We start from the raw sequence: 25,947 nt of genomic DNA, 5'->3' as shown, positions 1-25,947 counted from the left end.
TTGTACTCAGAGAGTTAGGTCATTTTGCTGTCCTTATACAAACTTTTCCCACCATGGACTGGCCATGGAGTGCTGCGGCTTAATCAATACTGTATGTAATCCTTGAGCCTAAGTTTGTGCTGATGCGGACTTGTGTTGACCCTTCCTGTCACTCAGGAAACTCCATCACAGGTGCTTTTATTTTATTCAGAATCTACCTTCTCTGGCCCCTGTTCTGTGATTTTAAAAAAATGTTACACATATTCCTATGGATCTCCATAGGAACAGCTGGTGTTTAACTCTTGTAAAAGCCTTGGCAACGGGGACTGAAGCATTACTGTTTTTGTGGTCATGGATGACCTTTTGTTCAGGGACTTGTAGGTTCTTTAAAATGATTATCCTTCTTTGCCTCGGGGATCTGTCGATTATAATAACTAAATGGCTTAGGAGAATCAGAATTTAAGATCCTTTCTGGGCAGAGATACTACACTTAATAAATCTACTGCAGCTAAGTGCTAGTGGCTCACACCTGTAATCCTAGCCGCTCAGGAGGCTGAGATATGAGGACCACTGTTCAAAACCAGCCCAGGCAGGAAGATCCATCCATACGACTCCTATCTCCAATTATGAAGCAAAGAAAGCTGGAATTAGAGCTATATGGCACAAGTGAGTAAAAATACTCAAGGATTCTACTGATTATGACAAATGAGGGAAACCATTGAGACTATGTTCCTTTGAGTCTGGCTTGCTTCACTTAATACGATTTTTTTCTAAGTCTTTCCATTTCCTTACAAATGGGGTGATGTCGTTCTTTCTGACAGCAGCATAGAATTCCATTGTGTACAAAAATCACATCTTGTTGATCTTCTCATCAACTGAGGTGCATCTGAGTTGGTTCCATATCTTTGCTATGGTAAATAGTGCTGCAATGAACATCGTTGTGCAAGTGGATTTAGTATGTCCATCTCTGGACGATTGGGTAGTGATCTCTCCTGTCCACATCCCCTCCAGCATCTGTTGTTATTAGATTTCATATTAAGTGTAATAAGTCAGACTCAAAGGAACATAGGCTCAGTGGTTTCCCTCATTTGTCATAATCAGTAGAAATCTTGGGCTCTCCTATCAGAGATTTACAATAGAAAAAAACCTAGATACATAAGGCCACATAGAATGACACTAAATGAAAGGACCATCAGGATATAGAAACAAAAACCATATGATGAGTGATTGTTGTCCTTAATGTACTGTTATCTCTCATCTCTTTTAGAAAATGTCTAGGTCTTGTCCCTTTCTAATATAGCTGGTTTCTAATGGGATGTTCCTCTGAAACTCCAATTCCAGCAACAACATGGTTCTAGCAGTCTATCTGTTCTTCCGATATGCCCTACACCAGTAGAAGAAGGTATATTTGTACCTTTTGGAGCCACTGGAAAATCTGGTAGAAGTAGTGAAAAGGGATTCAACATTGTTTCAAAATTTGCATGGCACTGTACCTGGATCCCCCGTATTCTTCATCCGAGTACCAAAATATATAACCAATGGCCTCCGATTCACGCCTATGGATACCCTATGAATGTTGTGACAAGAATAAATACTGATGGCAGTTGGGTGTCATGGCTCATATCCACAATCTTCACTACTTAGGAGCACAGTTTGAAGCCAGATGGCACAGAAATGTTTGTGGGACTCATCTTCTTTAACCATTGAAAAACTCAAGTGGCAGAGCACTAGTCTTGAACAACAACAACAAAAGCCAAGTGAAAGCTCAAGGTCCTGAATTCACTGGTACAAGAAAGAGAGACAGACACAGACACAGACACAGACACAGACACAGACACAGTGGTAGGGGGAGGAAAAGAAGGAAGGAGGGAGGAACAGAGGGAGAAAATCCAGCTACTGGGGAGATAAAAATGAGAGGCTTACTGTCTGAAATTGACCCTGGGCCAAAAGTGTAATACCCTATCTGAAAAATTAACTAAACCAAAAAATGTCTGGAGACATGGCTTAATCGGTACAGTAATAAGTGTAATGCAAAAAAAAAATAAAATCCTAGTATTAAAACAAAACAAAGCAGATGCAATGATAGATGAGCTTTTGTTAGAGTGACTTCAGGTCTTCATAGCCCTTTTCCTGAGGTTTAGCTCCTCTAGGTTGGTGGTTTTTACCTTTCTTCTTATATATCACAGAAAGGTCCCCTGTGTATACAATGTTGCAAAAGGTAGAATTTGTCCTGAGGGTTTTATGTCAGCTAGCCCGAGGTGTTTTTTTTGTTTTGTTTTTTGTTTTTTTTTTCTCTAAGGACCAGTTGAGGCAGACATGATTCTCCAGGAGATCAAAACATTGATGTACACAGGATAATACTGAACATTAACAGTTCTGATCCAGTAGTGACTGGAGATACTGAAGTGATCTAAATGGCCAGATGGACCCCAGAGTCCATCTGTGATTATCTGCTGATCAAAACAAATTACTTATTTCGTCTTCTTATGAAACACTAAATGATCACCTTGTTTACAAGACTTCTCACATATAGAATGGACAGGGTCTTATTAATAGACACCCACCAAATGCCAACAACCCCATAGATTAAGCATTAGGTGAGGTCTCTACTAGAATATTGGCTGGCTGAAGGAATGGTATGCCTCCCCTACTAAGTAGAAGTTGGTGGCTGGGACTAACTCTGTCTTGGGGAGGAAATGACACAGCAAGAGGCATGCAGAGATGCGGGATTCAGTCACAGGACTCCCTGCTGTTTATGTCCACAGGAAAGGGAAGGGGCCTTTTATATAGCAGGCCCCATGAAATAGACTGCAGATATCCTCTCTGGGACCCAATCCTTGCACAGGAGTTCATTTCACTGACTCTTGCTATTCTCTTCTTTTGCTTTTGAATAAACTTGCTCTGTCTAGAATAAACACTATATTGCCCTTTAATTTTTTAATCAGCAGTGAAACTGAACACAAACCTAAGAAGATAAAGAATAAATTCATTGAGGTGGTAGCTTAGAAAACAACAAATAAATACCACCACCAACAACAAAACATAGGTAATGAATGTAATTACAGTCATGATTCTGACCCTTTCAAAAAATTTCTTACATATTTCCTGTATGTACCAAGATTTATAATATTATATGACTTTTAGCACCCTAAAAGAGATTTGTAAACTGTTGTGCAAAAACCCTGCAATAGCAACCAGGAGCATGTCCTAGTGTAGTGGTAGAGTGCTCACCTAGTATGCCCGAAGCCATCGGTTCAATTCCTAGGTACCACATACACAGTAAAAGCTGGGAGTGGTGCTGTGGCTCTACTGGTAGAGCATTGGCCTTGAGAAAGCTCAAGAACAGTGCCCAGGTTCAGAGTTCAAGCCCCAGGATTGGAAAACAATCAACAACAACCAAAAACATCCTTGCAGACAGCAAAGTTGTAGTGGGCCATTTCCTTTTACCTTCCTGAGCCATAGTTTGTTTTCATATGTAAAAGAAAGACAAAAGTAGATAACATTGATAGGACTGGTGAGACAGTATCCACCTATGTCAGTTGTAGAACCCTGGTGCTATTATAGGAGTTACTAGAACATTTAAATGTTTTGTGATTGGCTGTCTCTTAAATGCTTCTTTTTTTGCCAGTCCTGGGGCTTGAACTCAGGACCTAAGCACTATCCTCAGGCATTCTCAAAGCTAGAGATCTACCACATGAGCCACAGTACCACTTCCAGCCTTTTCTGTGTATGTGGTACTGAGGAATCGAACCCAGAGCTTCATGCATGCTAGGCAAGCACTCTTACCACTAGGACATGCTCCCAGCCCCTGTTAAATGCATTGTTGACAGGCTAGTCACCTCCTGCTCAGTATTCTATTGATACCTCCAAAACTCAACCACCTATGCTCTATTCAGAGGTTTTGTAAGAAGTAGCCAGCATAACCTGAAAAGAGCTAACGAGTTTCTTGGAAAGTTCAGAACAATGATGTTCTGAGGGTTAAGGAAAACCACCCAGAAATTGTGAGACACTTGGCCCAGAAGGTCAAGGGCATATGGAGTGGTTATAAATGTCTTTAGATCGGTGGACATGAAAAGAGAGAACAGATGGGAACTGGCATAGCCTTTATCAAGGAATATATCCACTAAAGATAACTTCAGCCTAGCAGGGAGGGAATCCAAGGAATGAATAGCCCCAATTCTCCTTTCTCGCCTCCAATGGGTACCCCCCTACCAGAAGAATCCAGCCTGGAGCTAGATAAGTGGGTCTGGTTTAGGTTTGCAGTCAGGTGAGTCTCCTGGGTGTGCGGCAGATTGAAGAAGGATGGAGAATTGATTTACAGGGTCAAAAGCAAGACACTCAATGCTACACATTTAATGCTTGGCAGAGCATGATTTCCTAGACCTGTTCTTGTAGGATTGGGGCCTGACCTGGACTGTTTGATACTCTGCCACATTATAGTAAAGGATTTGTTTAACCCCCGACACTGGGTTTTTGCTAAAGCGCTAGGTCATAGAATGCAGTTCTCTTTCTCCCTTTGTATTCATTTCCATTATATATTGCGTTCTTTTCCTCAGGAAGTGCTGCTCTGTGATAAAGGAAAGAGAGTCGAGTTCAGTTAAGGAGGCAAACAAGAAGTGCCTTCTCTTGTCCTTAGGTATTACATGTTTATGAAAGGAGCATAAAAGAGATGTATTTCAAGAGATCTGAAGGCCTATCTGAAGGCCTGAGAGTTCTAGCGGGGCATTGATAGCCAAAGCTAGGAACTTTTACCAATATTTTCTATATTTTTGCTAATGGATATTGGAAGCAGGCAAAAATAGAGCAATGCAAAAGTTTAGCCATCTCTTGCTCTTTATTTCCATGTGGAATCTTCCCTTGTATGGTTCTCCATACTGTCCAGTTTGACTCATCTCTCTGCCTCAATGCCAAGTTCTACTAGATAACTTTAACTGGCTCTTTCAACTACACCTAGTCCATCTTTCCTTTGAACTATCTCCACTTTTGGAATTTGTGCAACTACATTTCACATGTTCTCATGTTCAGCTGTCTATTTTTTCTTTCTTTCCTTCCATTCTTCTTCCCTTCCTCCCTTCTTTCTTTTCTTCCTTTCCTCTTTCTTTCTTTATTTTTCTTTCTCTTTCTTCCTCTCTCTCTTTGTTTCTATTTCTCTTTCCTTTGTTTCTTTCTTTTTCTCTCTCTCTTTTTCTTCCTTCCTTTCTTCCTGCCCTCCCTCCCTCCTTCCTTCCTTCCTTTATCTTTCTCTTTATCTCTTTTTCTTCTTTCTTATTTTCTTTTGTGGCATTAAGAACTACATCAAAGTTCTTTAAGTTTCTTAAGTACTCTATCACTTGAACCTTGCTCTCAGGCCTTTTGCTTTTACTTTCTTCTTTAGAACAAAGTGCTGTGCTTTTTCTCTTCATATTTTCATACTGGCCTCTGACCACCATCCTACTACCTCTGTGTAGCTGAGTTTACAGATTCACATTATTGCACCAGGTCCCACTATCTTGTGTGTGTGTGTGTGTGTGTGTGTGTGTGTGTGTGTGTGTGTGTGTGTGCACATGCACGCATACCCATGTGTGCTCTTGGGCTTGTGGGCATGCCAGCTCTGTAACTTGAACAGTGCCTCCGGCACTTGAGCCAAAGCTCCACTTTAACATTTTTTGTGTAGGGAAATAGAATTAAGGGTCTCATGGTCTTTCCTCCCCAGGCTGGCTTTGAACCACAAGCCTTAAAGCTCAGTCTCCTGAATAGGATTGCAGGCATATATCAGGGTGCCTGACTGCAGTATCTTTTTAAATAGGTATCCCTTTTATGCATCACAGTAATATGGAACCTGGTAACTTGGTAAGAAAGTGAGAATACAAGGACCTCACCAGAGATTCTGAGTCTTTCACCATACCTGGCAGAGTAGCAAGGATGTAGTATGACTCTCAAAGTTAGTCAAGGTAGCTGGCAGGCTCTTCTGAGCTGTTCAGTTTTGTAAACATCTAAACCCTAGATACTGGGTGCCCTGTCTACAACTCCATCAGGGCTGGAAGCCCTCCCTGACAGGGAGGAGCTAGGTTCTTTGGGACCCTCAGTTGTAGAAGCTGCTTCCTCAAAAGGACAAATGGTACAGGGTGTTAAAGGTCCATTGAGACCACTGTCATATCCGAAGATTCAAACAAAATTTGCTCCCTTTGGTAATTTTCCAGATTGCTGGGTACTGGTGGGAAAATGCTCATTGGGGGAATTGCAATCCTCTGTGCTTATTGCTTATTGCCTTTTCTCTGCTAGGCCAGTGGATCTCTAACCCTGACAATAGCAGTGAAAAGCCTAGAGGAGCGCTCATGTCAATTTCAGTTTAACCAGGTGTTGCTTTTCCTCTGTCAGCTGCTTCCTAGAGACTTCGTTTGCTTAGCAACAGCCTCAACTTTTCATAACAGCTTCTCCCTAAGCCTCAGCAGTAACTCTGGAACTGCCAGCAGGGTGGAAGTTTCTTGGATTTAAATGAAATAGAAGGCATAATAGCTTCCAGAACGTGGAAACTTCTTAGAGGGTCTAGTTTTTTCCCCCTGGTTCTAGGCCTTTGTCCCTGAGCCTCTTTCTGCTCAAGACTGGTGTTCTACCACTTGAGACACAGCATCATTTGGGCCTTTTTCTGAGTAATTTATTAGAGGTGAGACTTTCACAGACTTTCCTGCCTGGACCTGCTTAAAATGGTGATCCTCAGATCGCAGACACCTGGGAAGCTAGGATTAAAGGTGTAAACTGTCAGTACTCGACTTCCTAGAGAATCTTAGGGCCTCTGTTATTATCTCCCTGTTTCATAACTAGGTGACTAATCAGTTTGATGCAAAGAGATAGTCTCCACACTGTGGATGGGGGTTAGCTGCCTGTTTCTGCTGAATACTGCTTGGTTAACCATGAGACAGTGTTCTAGCATACAGCCAGTATTTCTAGCATGATCTAACCCCAAAGGAATTAATCTCTGGAAGGCTATCTTTCTTCGAAGAAAAGGTTTGCTAATTACAGGGGAACAAAAAAGGCAGAGTGCTGGTTGAGCAGTTTATTCAGGCTTTTGTTTGTTTATTTGGTGCTAGTCCTGGGATTTGAACATAGGACCTAAGCACTATCCTTGAGCTTTTTGCTTGACGCTACCATATGAACCACAGTTCCATTTTGGACAATTTAATAATTAATTGGAGATGAGAGTCTCACAGACTCTTCTGACTAGGATGGCTTTAAATTTGTGATCCTCAGATCTCAGACTCCTATTTAGCTAGAATTACAGGCATGACCTATCCACCCCTGGCAAGCAGTGTATTCTTACTCTGAATGTACTGTAGAGATCAGAAGGTTGTGTCTAGAAATATTCTGAAGCTCCAATGCTTTTTTGAAGACCTTTCAGTGAAATTTCTGGGGATGAGGCAGTCAATACCCAGGCTTGGATGATGTATGAATGAATCCATGCACGTATTTTGCAAAAAGGTACAAAACCACAGTACAAAGCCACATATAAGACTGCTACAAGCCACAACTCTGGTATAGATGAGTGTTCATGATCTACCCTACACAAGTGCCATGAAGCACACGTGGATTGAAAGATCTAGCATAGAAATTCAGTTTGTCCCCATGAGCAGGCATACAGCACCCTCTCAGGTCCTGTGAGCTCAGGAGTTCCAGCAGTCCCAGTTTTGCCATGCTGATCTGTCCTGTTTTTATATGCCATGGGACATGTTAGCATGCTTCCACCTCAGATCCTCACCTCTCCCCCAAAACCAATTCATCTGGCCAGGCCTAACTGCCACTGGACTGCTGAAGCTCTGGCCATTCTTACCACTTAACTTCCTGTAGCCACGACAGTGCATTGCTGCCTAACTGAAACTGTAACAGTGAGAAAACCCCACCTTGGCTATGTGATACCTCTCCCATGAGCAAATTGGCCTTGTCAGCCCTTGCTGATAATAAACTCTTTTCACTGTATGTGACTGGGTATCTGTGTGGTTTTCTGGGCTGGTGCTTTCAGGACACAAGTTAGCCAGCACTGATCTACAGTGACAGTCTCCTTACCACTCAAGGAACAGCACCTCCAGAATTAGCTGAGACTCTTCGGCAAGTATGGCCTTCATTAATGTGTGACATGGGACCCATCTGAAGTGATTATTTCAGAGTCCAGAGAGTATTCAGAGAGAAATACAATTAAGTATTATCAGGCAAGTAGAAAACCAGGTGTTCCTCTGCATAATTCTGGAGAGATTTTTAAATAAGATTAAATGAGGTAGAATAAGGGAAAATACTATATAAACTACAAAGAAATAAAATAATGTACAATTTTAATACTATTACTAAAGCCTGACAGTAGATGAAGATAGTATTCAATTACTGATTGTGATACTGCAAATTCCACGTGTCTAATCCAGAACTCATCCACATAAAGTCATGGATGAAATGCAAATGAAAACAAAAGCAATAGTCACACCTATCTGGTAAGTATTTTTCCCCTTCGAACACAAGGAAACATTGCACTGTGTTTAAAAATGCATGTCGGATGTGGAAGAATAATAATGTGATGAATACCGGGGACATGTAGTTCAAATCACCAAGCGTAATGGAAAAGACAATAAGTATAATGCCTTAAAAAAATCTAACAAGAGCATTTTTAGAAGAAATGCTTGATGGACTAAATACTCAGTGATTACCAAGAAATATCACAATGAGTTATTCTAATGTCACTATCTCAAACCCTTTTAGTTATAGAAGTTTTAAGTAATTGGAAGACCAACTGATGATGATCATATAGTAGTTACCTCACTTTCTACTGATTTTTCTATGGTGTTCAGCTTTCTATTTGTGTTGTTTTCTATGATTCAAAGCCTAAAGCCCACAGCAGTATCATTACCATTTATAAGAAAGTTTCCTGTACTTGAACAATATGGAATAATTCATTGAAATGACAGATAGGTGATTAAGTTTGGGGAGAGTTTTCTTTGTTGAGCTAGTCTTTCCTTTTTAGGACTTTTGCACCCATGATTACAAAGTCTTTGCCTCTCTCTGTCTCTCTCTCTGTCTCTGTCTCTCTCTGTCTCTCTCTCTGTCTCTCTGTCTCTCTCTGTCTCTCTCTGTCTCTCTCTCTGTCTCTCTCTCTCTGTCTGTCTCTCTCTCTCTGTCTGTCTCTCTCTCTCTCTCTCTCTCTCTCTCTCTCTCTCTCTCTCTCTCTCTCTCTCTCTCTCTCTCTCTCTCTCTCTCTCTCTCTCTCTCTCTCATCAGCTGTCAGGCTTGAGCTCAGGGCATGGGCACTGTCCCTGAGTTCTTTTGCTCAAGGCTAGCACTCAGCTACTTCTAGCCTCAGCCCCACTTTTAATTTTTAAGTGATTAATTAGAGAAGAATCTCACTAGGACTTTTCTGCTGGGACTGACCTCAAATGGTAATTCTCAGATCTCGGCCTCCTAAGTAGCCAGGATTACAGATTGAACCACTAGTTCCTGGCTACCATTATAACTTTAACTTTCACCATTTGCTTCTCTTCAGCCTTCACAGCTCCATGCTAAGCTCAGCTCATCAGGATACATTCCTGGCTTTCCACTGGGACCCTGTGTCAGGTATATGCACAACATCCCATGCATACCTCATTTATTCCTTCTCTGTCAGTGATAAAATTCTACTATTGACTTTCTTCTCTGCCAAATTAGAACCTTTATTGAGAACAGAGAGCATTTTAATTTTATTTGCCATTTTATCCCCGACACTTAGAACGGTGTCTGAATATATTGAGTCCTTAATAAATAATGAGGAGTAAATAAGTACATATGGTTTCATATCAAACCCCAAACATAATTAAATTTCTCCTTGTGAATGACGGTTCTTGCCTCTTTGGTTTCTCGAATGGTCTTTGGTGACCTTTAGGATCAAATACAACAGAAGGAAGATAAAAAATGATTCCAAAAATTATTTGGACTTAAGAAAATCCTTGCATTGACTCAAATGCCATTAACAATAACAACAAAAATCTATTGAGATCCTTTCCAAAAAAAAAAACCTTTTGGTGGAATCCTGGTGTTTCAAAGAATGCATAAAGGTCTTGATGTGTGATTTGTGTTGACACGAGAACTTTTGCTGGACACTGGTGTCTCACACCTGTAATTCTAGCTATTCAGGAGGCTGAACTGTAAGGATCACAGTTTGAAGCTAGTGCAGCCAGGAAAGTCTATGAGACTTATCTCCAATTAAACACTAAAAATCAGAAGTGGAGCTGCAATACAAGTGGTAGATTAGGAAAGCTCAGGGACAACAGTTAAGCCTAGAGTTCAAGCCCCAAGGCAGGAAAAAAAGAGGAAAAGAGGAGCGAGACAAGGAGGGAGACAGAGAGACTTCCTGAGCCTATTTTTGAGCTACATGCGCAACTCATATTCTAGAAACCAACTAGCTACTAGGTAACTGTAATGTCATGTGTCCTGTTCCTAAGAAATTTCTCAATTGCTAAATTCATGTAGCTAATCTGAGATATTTATCAACTATCAAAAACTGAGTAGATATGCAAAGTATGAGTTGGTATTTAGTTCTTGTCCCAGTATATCTAGCCCAAAGTATAGATAATGTGTATTTCTATGTATTATCTACCAGGTTCTTTCTTTTGTCTAACTCATATGACTGTTCTCCAATGCCTACTATGAGCAAGGGATATCAAACAGCTTTGTGACTGAGGACATTTTTTAAATTTATACTTCTTGGATATTTTGCTTCTGGGTTGTTACTGCAAAAACAGACAATGCTGAAGAACAGAGAAAAAAACGAAATGGGTAGAATATGTTACCTCAAAAGCAGGTGATCCAGCTTTTTGAGTTTTTTTTTAATAATTTTTAAGTTATCCAAAGGGGTTTCAGTTCAACATGTCAGTTTGTGGGCATGATGTACCTTGATCCACATAACTCCTAGTTCTTTAGATAGACTCTTTTCATGTTAGTTGGTAGTTCAGATTCAAGGCTTAGCTCTGCAGTTCTGATTCCACTTGACTAATGGCTATATTTTAAAGACAATGAAAAATGATATGTGAGTATAGCTGCTTCTGTTTTGGCAGTATATAGAAGCATGATTGTGTATGTGGCTAGACAAGGGACATGGGTTAAAGCAAGTACAAGCAGGAAGGCACAGAGCCTGCAGTGTTTGTAAAACAGCAATATTGTCCTGCCTGCCAGGGTGGCAGCAAGCTTGTTGAAATGAATTTACTGCCTTCATCGTGTTGTGATGGAGGGTGATTACTTCTGACTAGTGAATTACACTGTTGAATATTGATTTCCTTGTTCACTACTAGGGCTGGGTGAATAGTTTGCCTGACCCTCTCACATACATTCTGGGCTACTGTTGGCTCCAGGAAATGCTTACTAGATAGGACCCAAATGTTTCATAGTTGGACAAGGGGGCAGTCAGCTATATCCAGAACCAGAGGAAGAACAATGTTACTGTAAGAGATGAAGCATCTCCCTCTCCTGTGGCACCAACCTCAACTCCCTTCCTGCATATTTGGATTGTAACATGTGGGATCATGGGGTCAAATTAGATTATAATAAATCAAAGATCTGACCTCCATGGGCCAATGAGACATAGGGCAAAAAAGAAAAACAACAACAGTGATTTTATTTCCTGGGCTCCAGGAGAGTTATGAGCTTGTTTGGCTGACAAAGAGGATCAGTGCCACTAACTGTTGTAAATTAAAGCCCAAATGTGTTTGTCTTCATTGAAATGGGTGTCATTGTCACAGTTAGGAAGATCTAGTAAGAGGAGACAGTCAGCAGCAGAAGAAAGAGTTGGAGGGATGCAGGGAGTGTGTGGTTTTAGTCAAATATTACAGGCTTGATTTCTGAATGTTAAAATTCTCATGCCCGAATGACTGTGAAGGATGTCCTACTTACTGTGTATTTAGACAAGAATTAAAGTATTCCAGACAAACTTTTTACCTAGTGTATTTGAGAAGTGTAAGCATCTGATGAAACGAGCCCTCAGTGAAGCTTCACAGGAGTACTCACTCTTACAATGACGGTCACGGGTGACTTTGAAATAACTCATTTGTTCTGGTATAGATATTTATTTTTCTGTCATAGATATTTTTGTTCTGTCTTCCTACAGTTTTTCTCCCCCATTTAGATTCTCAAAGAGCAGCCTAATATCCAGAGGTATAAGAAGCATAGCCTTTTAAATCTTTATGTCATTCTATCAAAAGGACAAACTGGATGTGAATAGACACCTCATACATTCTCAATGCCAACACCACCTAAGGTGTAGCTTTGATTTCAAACATGGCCTTCTTTTATTTAGAAAATTAAGTGGAAAAGCCAGGCACAGTGGCTCATGCCTGTAATCCTAGCTACTAAGGAGACTGAGATTTGAGGATCAAGGTTCAAAGCCAGCCCAGGCACGAAAGGACCTGAGATTCTTATCTCTAATTAAACTCTAGAAAACTGGAAGTGGAGCTTGGCTCAAGGGTCGGGCAGTAGCCTTGAGCTGAAGAGCTCACTGGAAAATGCCCAGGCCAAGTTAAAACCCCATTAACCCCTTCCCCCGAAAAAAAAATTAAAGAAAGAAAAAATAAATTATAAAAAGAAAAAGAAGTGGAAGAATTTAGGCCAACTTCTCCAACATTCAGCTTATCGGCTTTTTAATGAGGCAAGTGAGTATTTTAGCACGCAAAGCCTGTTGCAGGTCTCAGAGCAAACTGACACTGTTGGGGCAATTATAAATCTTCAAGCTTACTGCTTTATATTCTCTCTCTAGTTAGCTTAAGCTAGTTCCTGAGGAAAGTTGGAGAAAATTAATATGCATTAATACCATTCTGACATGAACTCAAGGCCTGAGCACTGTCCTTGGGCTTTCTCAAGGCTAGAGCTCTGCCATTTGAGCCATAGCACCACTTCCATCTTTTTCTATGTATGTAGTACCGAGGAATCAAACCCCAGTCTTTGCATGCTAGGTAAGAACTCTACCACTAGGCTAAACTCCCAGCCCAAGAGACATGTTTTTTTTTAAAGCATAGGCAGCAAGTTTATTTGAACCTGGAAGAACAGCAGTGAAAAGAAAATAGGGAGAATTCCTGAATGAGAGAGGGGCTGCACATAGGAATAAAAAGAAGTTCTCTCATCTTGGATTTATTTCTATGAGGCTTTTCCCATAGCTCTTTCCTCAGGTTTTGTATTAATAGTTTGATGGATTGAGCATGCCCCACTGCTGTTCTTTTCATCAGTTGAGCGAACACCCAGGACATTTGGAGAAGAGTTTAAAAGGGAGTCTGAGGCATTGTAGGAATAGATAGCACCATGATGGGTCACATGTTATCTGCCATGTGGTATATCTGTCACATTTTATCCTCCTATCTACCTAACTTCTTCTTTCATCCGCCCCCCCTTCCCCTGCTTCATTCTTCCTTTTGAATGAAACCTTCAAGTGATGTTAGGGAGGAGGGTTGATGACCAATTCTGGCTACTTTCTGCCGAGAGGAGGAAGAATACCAGCCTAACTTTTTTCTAGCTATTTTGGAACTATAATCTCAAAGATATTTCAGTCTAGGATGGTCTTGACCCTCTGGATCTAAGTCTCCTGAGTAGCTCCTCCTGATTAGCTTGGGTTACTGATGTGAACTGCAGATGCTTGATTGGTGATTGTGTTTTCCGAGTTTCTGGTAAGGAAACAGTGTTTCTAGTCAAAAAGGCAAGGTCTCTCCTCCTCCTCCTCCTCCTCCTCTTCCTCCTCCTCCTCTTTCTTTGCCAGTACAGGGACGTGAATTTGGGGCTGAGCACTTTCCCTGGACTCCTCTATCACTTCAGCATAGCTCCACTTCTGGCTTTCTCTGTGATTAACTGGAGTTAAGAGACTCAGAGACTTTCCTGTCTGGGCTAGCTTCAGAACCTCAATCCTCAGATCTCAGCCTCTTGTATAGCCAGGATTATAGGCGTGATCCACCAGTGTCCAGCTTCACTGGAATAAAGTGTCTAAGCACTTTATTCAAGCACAGACATTTAATGTGTGTGTGTGTGTGTATGTGTGTGTGTGTGTGTGTGTGTGTGTGTGTACACACTTTTCTTCTCAATGACCACTTTGGAGTGTCTGGGTTTCTTTTCTACTTTATTATTTCAGCTTCATATCCCTTGTTTGAACACTAGGAGGAGAAGGGGTGTTGTATTTGATAGACAATAACCAATGCTTCCTGGCTAAATTCCCCTCTGTCTTTCTGAATGAATGAATATGAATGATAACTATGACCATGGATTATAACCTGTGCAAGGTTGAATCAGTAACACCCCTACCCCACACAATATGCCTGTTGTATGGCTTGTATGCTTTTTCCAAGAAATAGTCATTCTCTGCTTTGCAGAGTGTAGAAAAGCATAGCTTGGCTACATCTTACCAATCCTAAAGGAAAAACAAATACATACATGAGCCAGAAAGTGTTTGGGTATCTACTCTTGGGAGACAGTGTGTGGCCCACACATTTTCCACCAGCTGCCTCTCTCAGGATCCTCAGAGAAGAGTTCAAAATGAAGCTCAGAGAGTCTGAAATAGTATATGACAATGAAGAGGACACAGGAAGCTTAGAATTGAGTCACCAACAAGGTGACCTCTACACATTTTTCTGGGCCCTTGAAACAAAATGTGAATGTGAGTGAAGGTATATCATCACTGAAAACGTCATGGGGAAATCCGTTTATCTCCCCTATTTCCAGTTTTCTAAAGGAAACCCTTAGGATATTATTCTGCAAGATGTAGATAATGGGTTTCAAGTAATTTAAAGAATCAAGGAACTAAAGCCTTTTGTTAAGTTGCACACCTGTATTCCAGCGTTCAGGAGTTGGAGGCAGAGGGACTTTCAATTCAAAATCAATCTAAGCTATACAATGAGACTCTGCCTCAAAAATATTATAAAGAAACAAAAATAATTAAGCAATTAAGAAATTATAGTAGGGGTCAGGAATTTGGCCTAGTGGTAGAGTGCTTGCCTAGCATGTATGATGACCTGGGTTTTATTCCTCAGTACCACATACGAAATAAAAAAAAAGAAAAGCCAGAAGTGGTGCTGAGGTTCAAGCAGTAGAGCTCTAGCCTTGAGAAAGTCCAAGGACAGTGCTCATGCCCTGAGCTCAAGCCCAGGACTGGAAAACACACACACACACACACACACATACACACACACACACACACACACACACACACATTCCAGTGTGAGCTCCTAGAGTTTTCTTGGTCCCAATCCTTTATTTTCCCACTTTTATCATTTACTAAGTTTAATTTCACTGGTCTTACTTATGGCATGTCAAGGGTCACTTGGATCCAGCACCATTATCTGTTCTACAGAGAGCCATTGTGTCTCAGTAAGCAGTGCTCCTTTTCTTAGAACTGAGGTCTATCATAGAACTTCTCTACAAAGTAGGTACTTCATACATCCGATGTAGAATCGTGTGGAATCTTTTCTTTGGAAGAAACATCAAATACCAAAGGCTTGAGTTGTAGACTTTTCCAGGTTCCTATCTTTCAATTGCCTGGATCATTTTTTTTTCTTTTGCTGGGGGGTGGGAGGGGAAGCAATCATAAGACTTGAAAACACTTAAAGATTGATTTTTCCACCACTTTGAAGCAGGTTCTTGCTATGTAGCTCGGGCTGGCCTGGGACCCAGGGTTGTCCATTTCAACTTCCTGAGTGTATTTCTGGGATTACAGATGTGTGTAGCTACATTTGGCTTTGGAATATTGGCTTTAAAACTTACATAGAACATTAGCAACCTGTTATGGAAGATAAAGACCAAGAATATAAACTGCTAGCAATGACTCTAGATTAGAGACTAATTCTACTGACTAGCCACCAAAAAATACAGCACTAATACTCAGATATTCAAAAAAAAGATTCAGAGGAAATAGTAAGCGTGTTTAGAGACTTTAGAAAGCTTTAGTGAAGTGAACAAGACCCAAAGAAATATAGATTCCATGGTTTCCTTCCAAGATATGGAAACATGGGGTTTTTCTTAGTCTTTGTATTTTTCAGTGTACTATGTGAAGTTCTTTCTTTTTTTCAGTTTGTTTTCCTTTGGTTTATCCCCTGTTATCACTATATTTCATTTTGGTACCTTGTGTTATCTGAATTGGGGAAGGTTAGGGGAAACAACAAAATGGTGAGACAAAGGATAAAGGGCAAACAATGGGACAGAGATAATCACAAGACAATGTGTTTCAAATTAACTTTACTGCTTGGGAGGGTTTGGGGGGTAGAGAAAGTAGGGGAAAACACAGGAGGGGGTAACAATGTTACCGAAGAAATGTGTTCCAGAAGAAATGTTTTCATTATTTTACGTATGTAACTGAAACCCTTCTGTACATCACTTTGACAATAAAATTAAAAAAGAGAAAGTATTAGCCAAATAGACTATAGAAGTACAGACAAAAATGATTTACTCTTAAAATATGAATTGTATCCTTTGACTGTATGCCAGAAGAAATTGTCCAAGTTACTTGGAAACAGACTTGGAATTCAATCAACATTCAAAACTAATGGCAAACCAGTTTAGCTTCAGATAGAACAATGCACCAAGTGTGTTGAACATAAACAGGAAGAAATTTGCTCAGGAATTAGGAAAGCTTTCCTAAATGGCTGTGTAGTTCCAATCACATGATATGAACATTATGAGAGACCCATGTGGTTGTGAGAAAAGTAGACACAATGACACAGAGCACTTTTATTCACAAATCATGAGGGTGTTAGTTTGCATTTATTGACTTTGAGGTGGATACAGTTGAATGCTTATGGAAACAATGCTTGCATTTAGAATAAAGAAAGGTAAGAACTGATTTTTTTTTACTTGATTGGGCAAGTATAGGATGACAAAAGAAACACTGATATATAATGAAATCACAAGGAGCAAGATCTGAGCCAAATTAGCTCTACTTGTTTAGAAATCTTTCTATGTATGTGCTTATGTATCTGTGTATGTGTGTGTATCTGTCTTTCTTTTTGTTTGTCATTCTAGTAGATGTCATCTATCAGTCATCTATCTACCAGTACCTTCTTTTGTCTGTCTCTGTGTACATATACACAATATATATATATACACACATATTTTACACATATGTGTGTATCTGCATATGCACGATATGCATATATATGTATGCATATATACCTATGTGTATATACATATATATACACTATATTTGTAATGTTTAAATTTATATGTACACATGGCCAAAAGAAATAGTTCTTTCTTTTCTCAAATAGCACTAATCTCATTGAAGTTATCATGACCAGTGGATACAGATATGTTTAGCCAGTTGTGGTACAATGACATTTTGGTTCTAAGTGGCACAGATAGAAACTTCATTTTCCACCTCCTTCCTTTTTGTCATTTCTCCTTTTTGTATACACTTTTCTCCTTTAATGATAAACAGTTCATATTCTGCCACTGTAATGCTGGAAAAAAATCACTGATATTCAACACTCAGTTTACATTTTTTTTTTACAAGCAAGTCTACTCAGTAGATTCTCCTGAAGTTCCTTGCAAGTCATGACTCAGGAGATATAAGCTGAAGATGGATCCGTACAGTGCAGTGGGTGACACCTCAACCAGATTTCAAAGGAATTTGTTTGTTCAGTTACCTCCTGTTGGAAGAATAGTAACTGTCATTCATTTTCATGGTCATCATTGATGTGAGTGGGCTGCTGACCCCAAGCATAGCCTCAGCTTGGTATATCCAACTGGTGAGGAGGGAAATAGGAACAGACACCCGCAGGGTCAAGTTGGCATTCAGGCATATGGTGTAGAACAGCAGTGAGGAGAGGCTTAGCTACAGGAGCCAGAGGTGTGCTGCCTTTTGGTGTCTGGAAAGGTAGAGCTTTCCTCTGTGGGATGAATGAAAATGTACCAGTGTTTGCTAAGGAGTGGTTAGGGACTGAGGAATCTTTTTTTGCAGAGACTATCATGGGGTTAGGAACCTGACAATCCTTTTAGTCGAAGGGGTCTCTTAACCTTAAGAGAGTAGAGTTTAGTGTTCCTAAAATATGGAAGTTACTTATCTCTGAGTCAAAACAGGGTCCTGTATATTTGTAACCCAGGCCAGCACGTGGTACTTATCTTCCATGTATGACAGTACCAATTTTAAAAAAAAGTGATTTTGTTTACTAATCACAGTGAAACCTCTCTTGAAAAATTCCTTGTTTTTAATAATTACTTCCTTGAGTTCCTTTAAATTCCTGCCCTCCTGGACTGAACTCTAAATTGTGTTGAGAGACCAGGAGGAAGTGATCTTCATCTGTTGTGTGTTCTGTTATCAGTTTGGGGCTTGTGTGGCATGCTAAATAGAAGCTAAGAGACATTTTTCTGTGTTAATAGAAGAGACATCTCTGTAGAACTCATGAGACATGGAGGAGTTGTTATGGCATCACCAAATTACAGAAGGGTCACAAGGACAGTGAAGCTGGACAATCAAGTTGTATGTTCCATCAAGTTGGCCTCATTAAAATATCTTGCAGCATTGGGTCCCACTGAAGGACCTTTCCAAATGGTTGGTTATAGGGAGATTTTAAGCACAATTAGGAATAGTAGAGGATGCTAATCTCTACTTGTTTTCATTTAGTAGCTACTAGTAAATATCCAGTAGTTGTTTTATCTGAAGCAGTACTTGTCTAGGTGAGGCTGAAGACACATCTCTTTTACAGGTACCTTGAATTTTTATCCATTGAGGGTTCTGGCTCCAGGTGAGATCATGGGAATCACCTGTAGTTTCTCTAGTCTAATTCCTTGATCTCCAATCTGCACCTAAATTTTCAAGCCATGGACTACAGGTGAAGCAGCCGGGAGGGGAGGGACGGGGGAGGGTGGGGGGAAGAGAGGGGAGAGAGAGAGAGAGAGAGAGAGAGAGAGAGAGAGAGAGAGAGAGAGAGAGAGAGAGAGAGAGAGAGAGAGAGAGAGAGAGAGAGAAAGAGAGAGAGAAAGTAACTCACCCATACTGCCCATACTTTAGCATTAAAGACTGAAAGAACATAGGGAAGGATGCTTCTAAAGCAACCCAAATCTGTGAGGCCAGAAGCAAGATAATCTATATCTTCCTTCCAAGTGGAAGCTAGGGTACTTGGCACCTGGTGACAAGGCAGTTTCCAGGGGACAGCAGATTACACACACACACACACACACACACACACACACACACACACACACACACATGCACGCACCTCAGTTTTGCTAGTTGTGCCTGGATAAGAGGCTATTCTTAGAGGGAGGGATCTTGTTCCTGAAATCCCAAGTCCAGCGGTTCATTTCCATCTCTTAGTGAATCCCCACCAGTACAGGTTAGACTCACTTCACACTTGCTTTTGTGTTAGTTTTTGTGTTCATTTCCTCTTAGTTTTTGACTAGAGGTGAGATTTGGGGATAAGAGAGAGTCATTTTAGAAGTCAATCACCAGATTTGGGGGATTGTTGCAGAAATGGTGGGACAAAGAGTGAGTCAAGCCAACAGTGATACTCACTAGACACTATGTTTGAAATAAACTTTACAGTTTGGGGGTTTGTTGTGGGGGGGGAGTGGGAGAAAATGAGGGAGAGGGTAACATTGTTCAAAGAGAAATATAATCATTACTTTACTTACATAACTGTAACCTTCTGTATGTCAACTTTAAAATAAAGATTAAATTTAAAAAAAATCATGAACCTTGCACTGTGTGTGTATGTGTGTGTATTACCTGTGCATGTATGCACATGTAATACTTACTTTGGGCTTCCTTCCAGGAATCATCAGATATAAAAGCCATGTTTGGGTTTGTATTCTCACGCCAAGCACAGATGAGATGTTGGGAGTCAGGCTCCTTTGAGGAAGATGAAGACTACCTCAGAGTGCTCTGTTTTCATCAGAGCACCCTCCACAGAAACTTCCTCCCACCCCATAAATTCTATGATCCCTTCCCTGCTCTCAGATGATCAAACCACAGACAGATATCCCTCCACTTCCCCCCCCCCACCTCCCCCATCACGCACCCTGCAGAATGAGTAGCACAGCAGGTGAAGAGGGACATGGAACACTTTTTAATGTCAAGTCAGAGAACAACCCCTCCCTCCCCTACCCCAATCCCACTTTCCCTCATCACATCCAGGGCCCCTCCCCGAGGCCTCTCTGCTCCCCAGACTTGGAGAGGACAAAAGAAAAAAAAGAGATTTACCTAAAAACTGCATTTTTCTTCTCTTTCATACACACTCACACAAAGGTGGGAAATTAAATAAAATCAACTGAGAGGATTCAATTCTTCAGTGGTCACAAAGGCATCAGGGATTCCCGTAGTGGGCCAAAGCAAGTGGTTACTGGCGGTTTAGTTGGTTTGATTGCTTGCTGTCTGTGAATGCCCCAGGCCAGATGGAGAAGGGAAGCCAGAAGGCTTTGGCTTCAGAGAGCCACACCTGGAAAGATGCTGCCCCTGATTATTCATTGTTGATGGGTTTTTTTTGTTGTTGTTTTTTTTTCTCTTCACTTTGTATAAATGTCTCTGACATGTAAAGAACCCAGGAAAATAAAATTTTTAAAAAGGCAGGAGCTGATTACACAATTACCAGTGAACTCTATCATCTTGTAGAAGATCAACACACAGCTAACGCCATATACAGCATGCAGTAATGTCTGAGAAAGGACCCTGCTGAGAAACAAAATGGCTAGAACTCTAACAAAAAAAATATATGTATATATATATATATATACTGTATAATATATGCCCTCAAAAGAAGCATAGCCAACAAACCCAAGACACAGTGCAGATCAATTTCCCTTTTCTAAAGAGTATGGGGATAGCATAGAACTGCCTGTGTGAAAATGATGTCAGAATTAGGGGGAATTGGTCACACTGATGCAATGATATCTAAACTGGGCGTGTAATGGATTCTTTGTTTGTTGTCTGTTTTCTGGTTGTTTTTCTTGTTGTTGTTGTTGTTTGGTGAGTCTGCCAAGTCCTCACCAGGATCTGCCAGTTTTTAACCTCGTTGAGAAGTACATTGTTCTTTTTCTGTTCTTAATGTTTTCGTTCCTATGTATATATATATAATTTTTTGCTTTCGTTTTTGTCTTATTTTTTTGCACTAAGTTCTTGACTCACACGAGAAAATACAATTGATAAAATTAATAATGAATCAGAATCCCTTATCATTGTGATGTCCATGTCATAAAATGAAAAAAAAAATAAAAGATAAAAGTTTAACCATATCTTTTTGTGACTCTTATTTATGGGATTGTTGTGGCTGCCAGGCTGTCTTTTTTGTATTTGTTTTGTTTTTCCTTTTTTAAATTTTTTTGTATTTCATGACACTTGCCCTGGTGACTGTCTATACCAAAGGACCCTCCTCAGTGCATAAGGGACCACATGTTTCACTCTGTATTGGTTTGTGTCCTAAGGAAGGATGGAATTTGAGATGATGACTTCTGAGTGGTCCACGGGGTTGGGGGTGGGGGCACTTAGTGGGCAGGATGGCTGAGCCCTTGCCCACCCTCGTGACAGAGAAGTCACTTACTGCTGCTTGTGGGTGGGTCCAAGCCGGGTGCATACTCTTCCCATTTGGGAAAAGAAAGAAAACTCAGTAGTACCTAAAATATCTGCAAGGCGATTTTCAATTTCCATTTGCTGTTTGTTTGTTTGTTTTTTAACTTTTGTGGTTTTGTTTTGTTTTGTTTTCTTCCCCAAAGTATTCTTTGTTCTCCTCCCTCAAATTTCTCTCCCATGAGCGGTGATCCTCCAGAATTTCATTTGATTCTGACTCGTTGCTGTCGTGTGGCCGTGCTGCTGCGATGTTGGAGGTGCGGTGGTGGCAGCTCTACCCAGAGGGGAAGGGGCGGTCACATCAAAATTTGAGAAGCAGGTGTAAGAACAGAAGCGGGAGGAGCCAGACACCGCTTGCCCTCCGAGATGTCCCATTGCTAACCTCGCTGACTGCACCCGGGCCTGTGGAGAGAACACATGGATGATGAGCTGCTGCCTGTGGAATGGTTCAAGCATTTTCTAATGGCCTGGTCTGGTGACATCAGGCTTGCCTCTGACAAGACATCCCTTACACAGAGCATGTGGTGCTGCAGTTCTCCTGCTCCATGCATATGCACTGTACCCATGGAGAGACCTCAGTTGCAAACAGAGAACAGGAGGCTTGGGTTCAAGTGTCCTGGTGACCTTTATGTAACATGCTTGGGCTCTGGTTCAGGGTCAAAGTTCAAGAAAGGACTTATTCAATAAAGTTCAACAGAGTTCAATAAAGCATGCCCCTTGCGTTGTGTGCCTCAACCTCTGCCCCTCTGAGCTCTCTCTGCCTTGGATATTCTCTGAACTCTCCAACTGCTCAGCCTGCTATTCAGGGAAGGAGTTGTTGGGGGCGTTATGATCTATTTGCAAGCTGATGCTGTTACTCTGTCAAACACAGAGGCCATCCTGTCAATTACTCTATCCCAGGGCAGGCCCTTGGTTCTACCTGAAACACTTGGCCTCTTCCCTGTCTGGACAAGGTAATAGCAGATGCTCAGAACTAGCCCATATCAGGTACACAGGGGATCAAGTAAGGGGACAGAGCCTGTCTGCTCAGGGATGTGATTATATCTAGGAATGGACATGGGCTGAGTACAGATCCTGCCTCACTGTGAGTCTGTAGGGGAGAGAACACAGAGGAAAAATGGTCCTACAGAGTACAAACCCATGTGACCTGTGTAAATACTCTTTGACATGGAGCTAAATACAGGAAGTGAGAGAACTGCATGATTATAGAAGCTTCCCTATTCTTAAACCCCATAGGTTCTATTAGCCCTTATGGTTATTAAAATGTATTGGTAAATGCTGAACCAAACCTAGGTATGACTGTCTAGATGGATTTGATACCAAAACAACAGGGCGCTTTCTCCATTGAACCTATTCTGTTGGCGATTGCTGCACTGAATTTAGTGAAGCTGATGATTCCATTCTAAGTCCTCGTGGGGAGGGAAACAAGGAACAGAGTCAGAGCCTGTTTTCCTGTTTGGGAGGCTCATTCATGGAGTCACTTCTGGTTAAATCAGATCAAAAAATAAAACCATGTTTCTTCATTCCCCATAGGATGACACTGTGGATTCCTGGGACTTAGCCCTTGGGGGTAAATCTTTAAGTATTGGGGCAGTGGCTAAATATGATTCCCCAAATCTTAGGCCTGCATGATGTCTGTCTCACAGAATTCTCAAGGTCGAACTGCTTGGCAGAATGAGTCCCATGTAAGACCCCAGGGAATGTTGTCCTGCTCAGTGCCCTGCAGGAAAACGTGCTACACTAGATAATACAAAGCTGTTAGCATCCATAGGGACACAGGTAACAAAGGAGTATGCTTAAAAGTCCTGAGGATTTACATTTCAACTGCCTTTCACTTGAGATTAGTCACTAATGGGTTGTATCACCTACAATTTAATCTTTACACTTCTATACAAATCACCATTCAGAACTCCACTCACCCAGAATTTGGCTTGACCTCAAAGAGGCATGCTAATTCCTTGCACCCTCCAGAGCGACAGATTGCTTCTGTCCCCTGTGTGCTGCTCCAAGGTCTTCCCAGCAAGTCTCTTCCAGTGCCAAAGCAGAGGACTGAAGACACAAGACTCCTATCTGAGTGCCTGTGTCCCAACAAGTCTTTGTGAGAGCCAGGTTCCGCAACTTCCCCACACAAAGCTAGAGATCATAGTCTATTCTCTCAATCTCTCTCTCTCTCTCTCTCTCTCTCTCTCTCTCTCTCTCTCTCTCTCTCTCTCTCTCTCTCTCTCTCTCTCTCTCTCTCTCTCTCTCTCTCTCTCTCTTTGCCAGTTCTGGGCTTGAGCTCAGGGCCTGAGCACTGTCCTTGGACTTTCTCAAGGCTAGAGATCTACCACTTGAGCCTCAGCACCACTTCTGGCTTTTTTTCTATGTATGTGGGACCGAGAAATTGAACCCCAGTCTTTGTTCATGAGGGGCAAGCACTACCCCTAGGCCAAACTCCTGGCTCATAATCTATTGTATCTTGTACACACTGCTCAGAACTGTTCTCAATGTATCCTTCACAAGTGGTGCTTGTGCTCCTAGCAGGGCAAATATCTGAGGACACACAGATCCTTCCCTCACCACCCCTACTCCCTGCCTCCCTCCTCTTCTGAACACTGGCCCAGTAAGGGTTTGCTGAGTTCCTATCTAAAGAAAGGGATGAATGCCTTGTTTCTAGACTGAGACTCTCCATCCCAGGTGGTAGCTATGCATTGGCAAATGGCCCTCCCTAGCATGTCATAATGGAGAAGAACTAAGCTGGCAAAGCACTCCCAATGGAACATCACAATGGCCTTGTGGCTGTCAGCTCATACTTGTTCACATAGCTAAACCCCTCTGAGGCTTTTGTAGGTCTACTCCCTGTTGGAAAGGATCACAGGGAGTCTGCAGGCACAGACGCTAACTGTCGTGGGAGAAAACTCTCCTTCCAGAACATGAAAAGAAATCCACAATTGTCTGGGAATATGGACTTCCTTATTGATACACTGTCTAGGAAAAGCTCCTGAAATTTCCATTGCTTCTGCTGAGACCTAGGAGAAGCTAGCACTCACTGGGTATAGAATAATGCTCTCTTGTCTTCACCTCCATCCACCTATGGACCCCCCTCACCTCCCCACTGTCCAATCTGCACATCTAGAAAACCTGGCCTGGGCAGAGCTGGACAGATGAAGCAAGATCAGAGACAATTTTGAGGTAGAGACCCCAGCTTCTTCAGTCCTGCATACACACCCAGAGAAGACAAATAAGCAATGTCATGTCTTCCCATTTACAGAGCTTACCTATTCACAAGATGAGTTGTCACCCGGTGCCTTATTCAACATATTGCCACACATATTCCAGGGTGATAAGTCTATAATACCACATTCTTAACACTGCAAACATGAGCCCTGTAGCAGGACGAGAAGTACCTTCCGGTACTAGAAGTCCTTGGTGGCAGAGCATGCATCCCATCATGCTGTCTGGCTGCTATTGCGATCGTTCATGCCCTCCTTTTGCCATGTCCCCTGGGTGTCCCTTGTCCTGTGCAGAGAGCCCCCAAATCAGCACCCTCTATCTGTATTCACTTTTTTTCTCACCCTCCCATTTTCATCTGATTAATTCTCATTGCCTGTTCCAGTTTCTTTTCAAGTCTTCAATAACTTCTTCCAGGTAGAGTTTCTTGGTTTGCTCAGGCTGGGTCTTTGGATACCTTATGTAATCCTATTGTTAATATGCTCACCACCATGAATTCTAATTCTCTGTGTGTGTGTGTGTGTGTGTGTGTGTGTGTTATGTATTTTCTTCTTGGAGCTATCATCTTCTTAAGGTTTCATTAGCCATGACAGGTATCCAATCAATATTTATTGATGTTTGTTGATAAGGAGAAACCACTGATTCATAAAATCATGTGTATTACACTTGACGAAATAAAAAAGTCAAAGCAAGTAAGAAATAAAAGAGCCAGGAGCAGTGGCACACACCTGTAACCCTAGCTACTAAGGAGGCTGAGATCTGAGGAGCTCAGTTTAAAGCCAGCCCAAGAACTAAAGACTATGAAACTCTTATCTCCAGCTATCCACTAGAAAACCAGAAGTGCACTGTGGCTCTAGGGGTAGCATGGTAGCCTTGAGCTGAAGAGCTCAGAGGTAGGGCAGCAGCCTTGGACAGTGTCAAGGCCCAGTGTTCAAGCTCCATGACCACCACCACCAACAATAAAAGAAATAAAGGAAAAAATTGACTTCCTCTTAACTCTGTTCAACGGAAGTCATAAAATGGCTGGCGCTAAGTAAATGTCTGCAGAGAATCCAATCCATGAGAACTAGGAAGTCAGGCATAATGTTACAGTTGGGGAAATGAACCTATCACAGTGCCCAAGGGCACTGTGAAAACAAGGGTGGCCAGCTCCTACTCAATAAATGGAAACTAAATACCAAAGTGCTCAAGAAGCTTGCCCAGGATCCCTTGGCTTCTTTCTCCAAAGCGTTTCTCCCTAGCATAGAGGTGCT

General features: G+C 41.5%; 1 protein-coding gene across 1 annotated transcript in view; it reads right to left on the bottom strand.

Moving 5' to 3' along the window:
- Positions 1-20,041: 20,041 nt before the first annotated feature.
- LOC150039232 (neurotrimin-like) overlaps positions 20,042-25,947 on the bottom strand; it is a 56,840-nt gene continuing 50,934 nt past the window's right edge. The window contains exon 9 of the mRNA XM_090327943.1: positions 20,042-21,886. Coding sequence (XP_090184069.1) covers positions 21,786-21,886 — 101 coding nt within the window. The 3' untranslated portion in view covers positions 20,042-21,785. The remainder of the gene's footprint in view (positions 21,887-25,947) is intronic.

The sequence above is a fragment of the Megascapheus bottae genome, unplaced genomic scaffold (assembly GCF_031878675.1).
Source record: "Megascapheus bottae isolate mThoBot1 unplaced genomic scaffold, mThoBot2.hap1 HAP1_SCAFFOLD_77, whole genome shotgun sequence".
Taxonomy (NCBI): domain Eukaryota; kingdom Metazoa; phylum Chordata; class Mammalia; order Rodentia; family Geomyidae; genus Megascapheus; species Megascapheus bottae.
Note: the sequence above shows the minus strand (reverse complement) of the source record. Positions and strands in the feature narration are given on the sequence as shown.